Source organism: Xyrauchen texanus, chromosome 3 (genome assembly GCF_025860055.1).
Source record: "Xyrauchen texanus isolate HMW12.3.18 chromosome 3, RBS_HiC_50CHRs, whole genome shotgun sequence".
NCBI classification, from domain to species: domain Eukaryota; kingdom Metazoa; phylum Chordata; class Actinopteri; order Cypriniformes; family Catostomidae; genus Xyrauchen; species Xyrauchen texanus.
Genome location: NC_068278.1, coordinates 55,883,049 through 55,893,246, shown reverse-complemented (window position 1 = coordinate 55,893,246; position 10,198 = coordinate 55,883,049). Strand labels below are relative to the sequence as shown.

General features: G+C 36.5%; 1 protein-coding gene across 7 annotated transcripts; it reads left to right on the top strand.

The window, feature by feature from the left end:
• The first annotated feature begins 1,652 nt into the window (after positions 1-1,652).
• LOC127620668 (serine protease FAM111A-like) lies at positions 1,653-9,464 on the top strand. 7 transcript variants are annotated; one of them, XM_052093892.1, is made up of 4 exons: positions 1,653-1,757; positions 3,019-3,077; positions 4,767-4,826; positions 7,087-9,464. In XM_052093892.1, exons 3-4 carry the CDS (start codon positions 4,773-4,775, stop codon positions 8,854-8,856), a joined length of 1,824 nt encoding a protein of 607 aa, XP_051949852.1. In that variant the 5' UTR covers positions 1,653-1,757; positions 3,019-3,077; positions 4,767-4,772; the 3' UTR covers positions 8,857-9,464. The 7 variants fall into 7 exon arrangements, with proteins under 7 accessions (XP_051949852.1, XP_051949834.1, XP_051949829.1 ...); XM_052093874.1 differs by having other exon boundaries at positions 1,659-2,407; positions 2,986-3,077; XM_052093877.1 differs by having other exon boundaries at positions 1,694-1,757; positions 2,986-3,077.
• Positions 9,465-10,198: the final 734 nt, after the last annotated feature.

Sequence of the window (10,198 nt, the reverse complement as noted above, 5' to 3'; positions counted from 1 at the left end):
GCGTGGGTGTGATTATAGGCTGATCATCATAGTGTAAACAAATGATACTGCTATCGCTGGTACAAACTTTAAAACTATTGAGTTGATGTCACGTGTCGGAAATCCAGTGACACTGGTAGTGACGATTCTCCCTGACCAATCAGTGATCTGCAGGATTTTGACGTCACATTTAGTATCGGCTCGGCTCGCTTAAACCTCGACTGAGGTGGTACTAAAAAAAGTATCAGGTTATCAGAAAACCCAAAAAAAGCGAGCAGAGTCAAATTGAACCGTGCAGTGGAAAAGCCCCATAAGTAAACCCAATACCACACAGAGAGAACACAGATAGATTATGGACAGGAACAGATACATTTCTTGGTGTGGACTTGACAGCGAGAGAAAATATAGATGATGTCAAAGACTTATTGAAATGGTTAAAAAACAAATCAGTAATGCTATAATTTTTTTTATGTGATTCCACGTGCTAAAGCATTGTTCGATAGGACCATTGATAATGTTTTGAATGCTAATTACGCTCTGATAAACATTGAAGATGCTGATAGAGATGGTTATGGGACACATTGGGAGGAATATGATGGTAATGAGTAAAGATAGAAAGTAAGGGAATTGATTTTTGAATAGCCATCTGAGGAACATGTCTCTTCAAGACAAAATTGGGCAATGTGAGAAATAGGCCTCAGATGGAACAATGTGACCTTTTATGCTGATGCTTGTGTAACGAGCATATAATTAAATCGGATGATTTAGTGATTCCACTTTTCATGACCATATATAGGCTTCCTCTTATTCTGTGGACTCTACGTAGACTAAGGGGAGTCTGCGCACTCTGCTGCTTCCCAGCTTGCGTGAACTCTCACAGAGGTAGTTTGCATGCGAAGGGTGGTCAATTAGTTAATTATATTCTTAATATAATTAATAACTCTCCGGGTAACTCTTTGTGTTTAAGACAATGAGTTTATGGTAATGGAGAAAGTTCGAGGTGGGGGGTGCAACCAGCCTTGTGTGACAAGAACCATATAAACCCCTTGCTTGCTTTTAATACATTTAAGAATGGTTTGTGACATGTTGTGTCCGTGTATTTCTTCCCACCGGTGAATTCATCTCCTGGTCTTGGGACTTGAGTCTGCGCAGTTGCGATTTCGGGACCAGACCTGCGCAGTAGTGAGCAGAAAGTAAAACCGCGAAATCAAGGCCCCGCCCTCACTCTCGCTGAATCAATCGCAAGTACACGCCCCTGCACTTTTGACTTATGACGGTGTGAAATAATTAATTATAGAAATGTAGATATTACATTTAAAGCTCCAATCTCATCAGTCCTCCGAAGATCACGAAAAAAAGTCAGTTGGTGCTTCAGTGTCTACTTCGCTAAGAGAACCTGTCAATCACAGCTGTCAATCATGATGTCACAGCACCGTTTTTATAGCATCAAATAACTATCTAAAAACAAACTTATTTTGAAAAAAAAAAAACACTTGAAATTACATCAACGTGATAGAAACTACAGTAAATGACAGAAACTATCTTTGGAAAAAAGATATGTGAAGTGTAATTTAATTGTTAAGTTGGTCTCACGTCCCGTTGAATAACATGGGGAGGCGGGGTTTATGACCTATACTATTACCAGTCACCGGGGGGCGATCGAGACGTTTTGGCTTCACTTTTGAGGGCTTGTGCGGCACACTTGGCGGGAACTGCAATAAAAGATAAGACACGCTCTTTCACCTGCTTCTTCTCAACTCTAGTGTAACTTGTGTAAGGTAAAATTTGTAGTACAAAGTATGATTTATGTTACCTCAGAGATTATCTACCCGATATTAAACTAAGGGCTGACGTGTTGTTCTGGCTACACGCGCTAACTTAAGCGCGAGTTAGGGGCCGTTCACACCGACTGTGTTTTATTTTGTGCGTGCGTCTGCGCTGTTTTTCCATAGTTTTCCTATGTAAACGCGCGCTGGACGAACGTCCTGGACTGTTGCACCACGTCTCGTTGTTTCTTCAGTGTCTTTCACTGGACCGGCACATTTTTAGACAAAACGTCAGGTCTCAAAAACGGATGTCGAGACAGGAGCGTTCCGTTTCATTCGGTGCTAGATCGTTTTTAGCGGAGGTATCTAAAGATTTCACGTTCTGAATAATAGGGATTGGCGGATCGATACTTCCGGTACTGGTGTGGTATCAAGAATATCGATCCTCGCATAAAAATATCGATTCTGAAAGTTTTTTTTTTAAACTAGTGATCTTATTAATTAAATAACACGAATATTAATGAATCCTTATATTACAAGCGTCGAATTGGGGAAAAATCCTTAAATTAGCGAATTGTTGCATGTCACCGGAACTACCCCCCACCAGAAATGCTAAAATACGTCAGCAGTTAAAAAACAGCATCTGGAGTTATTCACATCAGGTAATGACAAACCTTGACGTGAAATGTATTTTAAAGGCTTATTTAAATTCAGAGTTGTTACAATTGTTTAATCCTCGTTATTAAACGATACCCTTATGAAAACTTACCATGGATTTACTGTAGTAATATTATATTAATCACGACTGTAGTAACCATGTTTTTTTTCTTCTTCTTTTTTATGGCAGGGTTTTGATAAAATTAACCATGTTTTTACTACAGCGTTAGTGTAGTATCCATATGGTAACATGGTTTTATTTATAGTAACCATATAATAATATCTATGGTTCATTTTGAGGTTTTATATGTGGCTTATACTAACTCATTTTTAATGGTTAAATAGCGCAGTTCTGTTTCTGTTCAGAGATGATGAAGTACAGAAAAACGTTGCCATGGTGTTTTATTATTTTAAACCGGATGTACGTGAGCAGTTGTTGTATATAATACAAACAAGAGTACATTTACACATTTTAGACCATTAGACCAAAACAAGTGTATTGATGCATGTGGCTAGAGTCTTTTTAGAGTCAATATTTTTGCTTATTGATATTATGCTTTTATTTTATATCATCTTTGACAAGAATTGTAAAGCTAACAGAACTACTCCGCTGCAGAGATAGACCTGTTACATCTCTCATCTCCACCTCTCTCGAGTGCCACCTAACATATACAGGTATTTTCTCTGCCATCTGAATCAGTCAATTGGTATTATTTTTGGTAATACATATAATAATAATAATATTATAAAATTGTAATTATAATATATATATAATATGAAAATATATTATAATTTAGTATACATTCTGTTTTCAATATACATCATAACTAATTATGCAGCACTGTTATCTTTCATAATTTAATCTGTTAACATTTTCAATACATATTGTCAACTTTAAACAGGCATTTTTAAGGTAACTGATAAGTTTTTACTTGAGATATTTCACACAAAAATTTAAATTGCCACCACTTACCTTCATGCAGTTGCAAACCTGTATGACTTTCTTATTTCAGTGGATATCAAAAAGAGATATTAGGGAGTTTCAGTCACCATTCACTTACACTGAATGAAAAACAAGATCCAGTGACTGAATGGTGATTGAGACTAAACGTTTTTATTAACTTTTTCCATGGCAGAGATAAATTCATACAGACTCAAGGGTGAGCAGTGAAGACAGTCAGCTCTGTTGATGGTGTCAACTAGAGCCCTCGGAATTATTTTTCAACATGTAATCCGATAAATATGTACTTTTTACGCATGGTTTTTGCCACCATGTCCATGTTTGACATAAGCGGTGATGTTGCCAAAGTAGTGGTCTATTGCGTCACGTCTTGCTGGAAAGTAAAGACTGACTAAAGAGAAGGGTCACAATATAGGCTACATACTTATACACAATATCAAGTGTACTGAGACATAATTGAACATCTCGGTTACGTACGTAAACTAGGTTCCCCGAGACGAAGGGAAGGAGACACTGTAGTGCTAGCCACACTACAAAATCTCATAGTTCTTTGAGGTGTGAGCGATATGCTCTTTGCCCCTCAGTCCGAAAATTCTGAGGAATGGTGTTTGCGCATCTGCTTTTATAGCGGACAGCTTTACGCCTAAAAGGGCGGGGCTCAAACACAAAAAAATTGCTACTGTGGGTTTACTGTAGAGAAATAATGGTTATTTTTTGTAAGGGCATGTTTGTTTTTGTGAAAAGTATGGTTTTAAAAATCATACTTGTTCCATAAATTAATAATCATTGTTTTAATGTAGTAAAACTGTTGTAACAATTTTATTTTTTTGAATAACGATTTATTATTATCAATCAATAAAGATGAATAATTTTACCATAGTTTTTTTTTCTTGTATTTTTAATTTTACTACAAATGTCATGGTTCAACTATAGTTAATGCTGAAAAACAGTGGTCAGGTAGATAATGATTCAGGCCTAAGAAGCCATACTCTTTAGATAATTGGTCAATGTATACATCTAGTCTGAGTGAATGAGAGCGTTTTTTTGTGTATGTGTTCATCTATATTTAAAAATTAAAGCAATATGTTTTAATGTACCTTGATTTGAAACAAGTCCAAAAATCTTATAAAAATGAGTTTGACTTTGATGTTCTTTGATATTGGTGGATAAATACGTCTGTCAGTGATTTACAAATCTTCTAAAGCAATACAATAGTTTTGTTTAAGTCAATTGACTGAAAATGTGTTTCTCCACAGTTCTCTCAAAACCCATTCACTATTGCATAATTTCAATAAATGGCATGAAGTTTAATGTGAATGTGTGTCATGAACGGTTGTGATGCAGCAATTTTTTATATATACTATTCAATACAGTTTACATTTTGATATTTGCTATTCTTGCAGGAAAAAATGGATCATATGATTAAGACAGAAGAGAGGACTGTAAAAATTGAACTGCCAAAGGTTTGTTGCATAAAAACATATTTAAAACTGATGTACATTTTTTGGTGTTAAAGTATTTTTTCTTATCCCAGCTTAAAATGCAAACAACTATAATTAAGCCATTTGTAGGTTAATTTTCTCAAACTGTAAACTGTGTCTCTATGGTGCTATATAAACTCCTCTGTGTATTTTTAAGCAGCCCGTCCAGTCCAAATTAACTCAACCAATGATGTGAGTTCAGAGCTTATTCGTAAAATTGAGTAAACAGTAGCTGCTTTTCTTCCATCAGGCCAAACTGTCTTGTTGCAAAAACATCCCATTCCGTACCTCTCATTGGCATGGTTACGGTTTCTTTTTCCACTGTGGTGCTGCAAAATCAGGATTAGAATGCACTGACTGGACATGTGACCAATCATGAGTCCCCAGATCACTACAAGCATTCCCCCAGCATGGTTCTCTGTCATTGGCTTACTGTGCTGAGAATTCCATGCTGGGAGCGGTTTGTAATTGATCCGTACCGAACCATGCTTAAGTGGAAACGCTACTGGAACTGTTTCTAACGGTGCTCCGACCCGTCTGGCCCGATTGTAGAAAAGCACTTTTTGCAATTTAATACGGTGGTGCTAGTGGCCCAGAAATTACACGCTTAAGCTTTAAGTGTGCTAACCAAAGACAAAGCATCCTGTCAGCTACTCTAAAAATCCGTAGAATCTTTTCTTAGATTGACATTCTAAAAGTTCTGATTGCATGTCAATAAATTGCATGTTTCAATAAATTAGGTAAATATACCTGTTTAATACAAATATCCTGACAGATTAGATTGGGTAGTGTCTCGTTGCCTCGCAAGGACACCAGAGTGTAGTTATAACTTATAATGTCAGTTTTTGAGAATATGGGACTCGTGAATACACAGTCAAACGTATAGGTGCCTAGTGTGAACAGATTTCTTCATGTATAGCGGGTAATGAGAGTCACAATTCATCAGAAAATCGAATCATTTTCCTCTGAATAATTGTACTCACATGAGAGGCCTTGATATCATTTATTGAATTGTGTCTTTCTTCAACTTCAACTGGCAATTTAATGCCCCAGATATCGATTTCTTTAAAAAAAAACTAGCAAATTTCAGGGGGTCCTGGGTAGCTCAGCGAGTACTGATCCTGAATACCACCCCTGGAGTCATGAGTACAAATCCAGGGCATGCTGAGTGACTCCAGTCAGGTCTCCTAAGCAACCATATTAGCCCAGTTGCTAGGGAGGGTAGAGTCACATGGGGTAACCTCCTTGTGGTCGCTATAATGTGGTTCGATCTCGGTGGGGTATGTGGCGAGTTGTGCGTGGATGCCGCGGAGAATAGCGTGAAGCCTCCACGCTTGCTACGTCTCCGCGGTAACGCGCTCAACAAGCCACGTGATAAGATGCACAGATTGACGGTCTCAGACACAGAGGCAACTAAGATTCGTCCTCCGCCACCTGGATTGAGGCATGTCACTACACCACCAGGAGGACTTAGAAAAGTTACTTTTTACCAGGCCATCGTCATTTTTGGTACTTTTTAAATGCTATGTAAAGAAATGACAAATTTAGCCTTGTCCCAGACCTCATACTTTCAATATTAAACTATGAAAGTCCCTTAAAAATACAAATTATTACATCTATAAAACAAAAAAACTTTCAGTATATAATTGTGTAACATTTTTCAAAAACGATGACTTCATTTTGGAAAATGACATAAGTAATTTTTCCACCACACCACAATTTTGTCCCTAATTAACTTTTTTCAAAAGTTAGTGTACTTCAGTGTTGGGTAGGTTTCTCAAAATCAGCTACAAATGAATAATTCTCTAAAAAATGTAATCAGATTACTTTACTGATTAATTCACCTTACAAAAGTAATCACATTACTAATTATTTTACTTGTAAGTTACTTTCTAAAATTGCTTTTCCTAGAAAAGTCTTTTTACAATAATTAATAATACATTTATGTTACACAACTTTTTGAATTAACCGTAGCAAGACAAAGAGGTCACATTTTATTTAAAAAAAAAAAATGTCATTGCCATCACCATCATTTCCAAAACTGATTTAACACAATACAGTATTTAAGATGTGGTGGGAATTTTTATGACTTAAATGACAAATTACATGAATCTCCTGTGATGCATGTACATACACTGTTGGACATTGTTGATAGCCTATAGTAGAGATAGTAATAGTAGTATGCCATTTTGAACTTGGCCAATGTTTGTTTTTGTTGTTTTATTTTCTCTAAATTTAACAGGGAGCAGATGGAAAAGGACAAACTTTCCAGTTTTGTTATGAAAAGGAGGTATGTTCAGTGCCTTGCGGTGGATCCATGACTGTGCTTAATGCTCTGAATACAAGCCAAATTTTCCAAAGAATTACAAAAAAACCCAAGAACATGAATAAAGAAATACTTATCCAAAGAAGATCCAAAGAAGTTCCTAGAGCTGCTGTGAAGATTAATTTTCCCTGCTGCCTTTTTGAAGAAGATGAGATTGTTGATGTAAGTTTCATCAAAAATGATGAAAAAGCTTCTACAGAAGCGAAAACAGCTGCAGCTATTTCATGCCCAAGTACACCTGAAAAGTTAGTCACCTTCTTTATTAAAAAGAATGGAGGCGAGAAAATAAGACGCTTACTAAAGAGCAACGCCCTGATGAAAACTGTTGACTACGTTTGCGTTTATGCATTCAAAGAGGAGAAACTGAAAACTGCTCTGAAGCACGATGGACGATTTATCAATGCCATATTCAGGAAACACTGTGCGCTATTGGAGTTAAATACCCAGATAAACTATGAAATGTCACACAAGGTAGAACATCTCAATGGAAAGGTTTTCCAGGTAGTCGTTATTAGTGACATCAACCAGCCAGATAGCCAAGAGGATTACACACCTGCCGACACTGAATCTAATGTAGCTCCAGAAAATGCTTCCCAAGATAATCTGTCGGCACAGAATCACAATAAAACGGAGCAAGAAAAACCTCAAAATGGAAACACAAAATCTTCTGCAAAAAGTCTTAAAGTCCTAGAATCCATTCCAAACTCTGAAGAGATTAAAAAAATTCTGTGTGATCAGTTTAAGGATTTACTGAAAACGCTAAAAGAGCGGGAGAATCTCAGGGACAACTTGCAGGTCCAGAAGTTCTTCAGAGCTGAATATGATAAAAGTGTTCAGAGCTTCTCTGAGGTGAAGAAGGTGAAGCAGCTTATGGGGCTATCTGACTCTGTATGTCTGATTATGGTGAAGGGGTCTGCTAGAGGAACTGGCTTCTTACTATTCGACAGATTTATCCTCACCAATGCACACGTTATCAGGGAATTTGACCCTTTTACAAAAAAGCTTTCGAAGACCTTCACAGCAGTCTTTGGATATGAAGATGTGGAATTTAAGGAGACCAAGAGTCTATCAATCAAGGAACATTTTGTAGCGTGCTATCATGGAATGAATGACACAGGCATGCATCTTGACTTTGCTCTTCTTGAATTGAGCATTGATGAAAGGATCGGCTGTCCTGAATTGCTGAGTCGTTGCAGCCACGGCCCTACTCCCAACAGAGGTGGGATCTGCATTGTGGGACATCCAGCAGGTGGTGTTAAGAAAATGGACCCCTGCTTCATCATTGAGAGAGAGAATCGAAAGGCGGCGGTGAATAAACACAAATCGGAGAATGTCGAATTAATTCATGTTATGACAAAACAGAGTATTGATCAGAAATGGGAGTTTAGAGAACCTGAAAACCTGATGACTTATAACACTTGTTTTTTTCATGGATCGTCTGGCTCTCCAGTGTTTGATGAAGACTGCTATCTGATTGGTATGCACACCGGTGGCTATGATTACAAAGGACATGGAGGTAAAACTAGGAGCGTTATAGAGTATGCCTATTCCATGGAGCCCATCCTGGAAAGTATTGTCAAAGAAGTCGAAAAAAGTGGGAGATTTGACATCTTAAATTTACTGTCTGAATTTAAATCGGGCAATGATGTGGAAATGACAGAAGAACCACAAAACCAGGAAGACTGAATATGAGAAACGGGACAGTGTCCAGAAAGAAGCCACTCACACATTTCAATGTCCATCTCTTTGGAAGGAAATATCAAACTCATGTTTTTATTACATTACATATATTTACACATGTATCTATGAATGTATTTTTCATACAGTACAGTTTCATTCAATTATGTGTTGGATTATAAGTGGTATGACCATTAGAAATTTCTAGGCTAATACTTCAAATCCTTATAAATGTGCTTGACTTATTGCAATACGTTCTCCATTTCCATGCATTGACAAATGGTCTTTGATTTATCCTGTGTTAAGAATGCAACACATTTTACTAGATATCTTCCATGTTTTACTTTTTGCTACTTAGAAATACATCTGTACCCATATAATCTTGTATTTTATCATTCCATTTTTTTGTTGCCGTTTATGCCACATTTGCACTATATAATCATGCTTGACCATTTTTGGCCTTTTTTTTTTGTCAATTTTTTTAATAGATTTATTTTTATTGATATGAAAATGTCTCATTACACCTCTGAAGGAGGCTCACAGATTTATGTACAATGAATCTATTTGACAGACGAGTGATCTAATATGAGAAACATGCAATAAAATGTGTATGTCTACTGCAACTATTGTGGATTGTTTTTGAGAATACAAGGAAGCCTTGAACACTTATATTTTAACATTCATCAAGTTGAATTATACCATTACACTTTAAAGGTTATTTTTAAATAGTGGATTCAAAATGTATTCAGACCCTTTCATTCATGCTTGTTGCAGCATTATGCTAAAATACTTTAAATTATTATTTGTTTCACATCAATCTACACTCCATACACCATAATGACAAAGCAAAAAACAGATTTATGATAACTTAGCAAATTTATAAAAAAAAAAAAAAGAGTGAAATATCACATTAACATAAGTATTCAGACCCTTAACTCAGTACTTCGTTGAAGCACCTTTGGCAGCGATTACAGCCTCAAGCAGGGCCGGACTGGGATACAATTTCAGGCCGGGAAATCCTACACCCATCCAGGCCATCCTATGCACCCAAATAAAATTTAGAAACACGGACAACCTTGTTTTTTCCCCTAAATTACATTTATTTCACAGTATGACCATAACATAAAAACATAAACCACCAACCTAGAAGTAAAGCAGTCCTAATATCAAATGGGTCTGCACATAACGTACATACAAGCATTTACTCTAGAAGTCCAAAGCTGTTTCTACCTCTCTACTTCTCACTCATAAGTGTATATAAAAAAAGGAAATTTGTATTACCTTATTAAATGTATGCATCATCTTTCATGTCAAATTCTTACATTTGATCAATAAATGCAGTTATAATAAT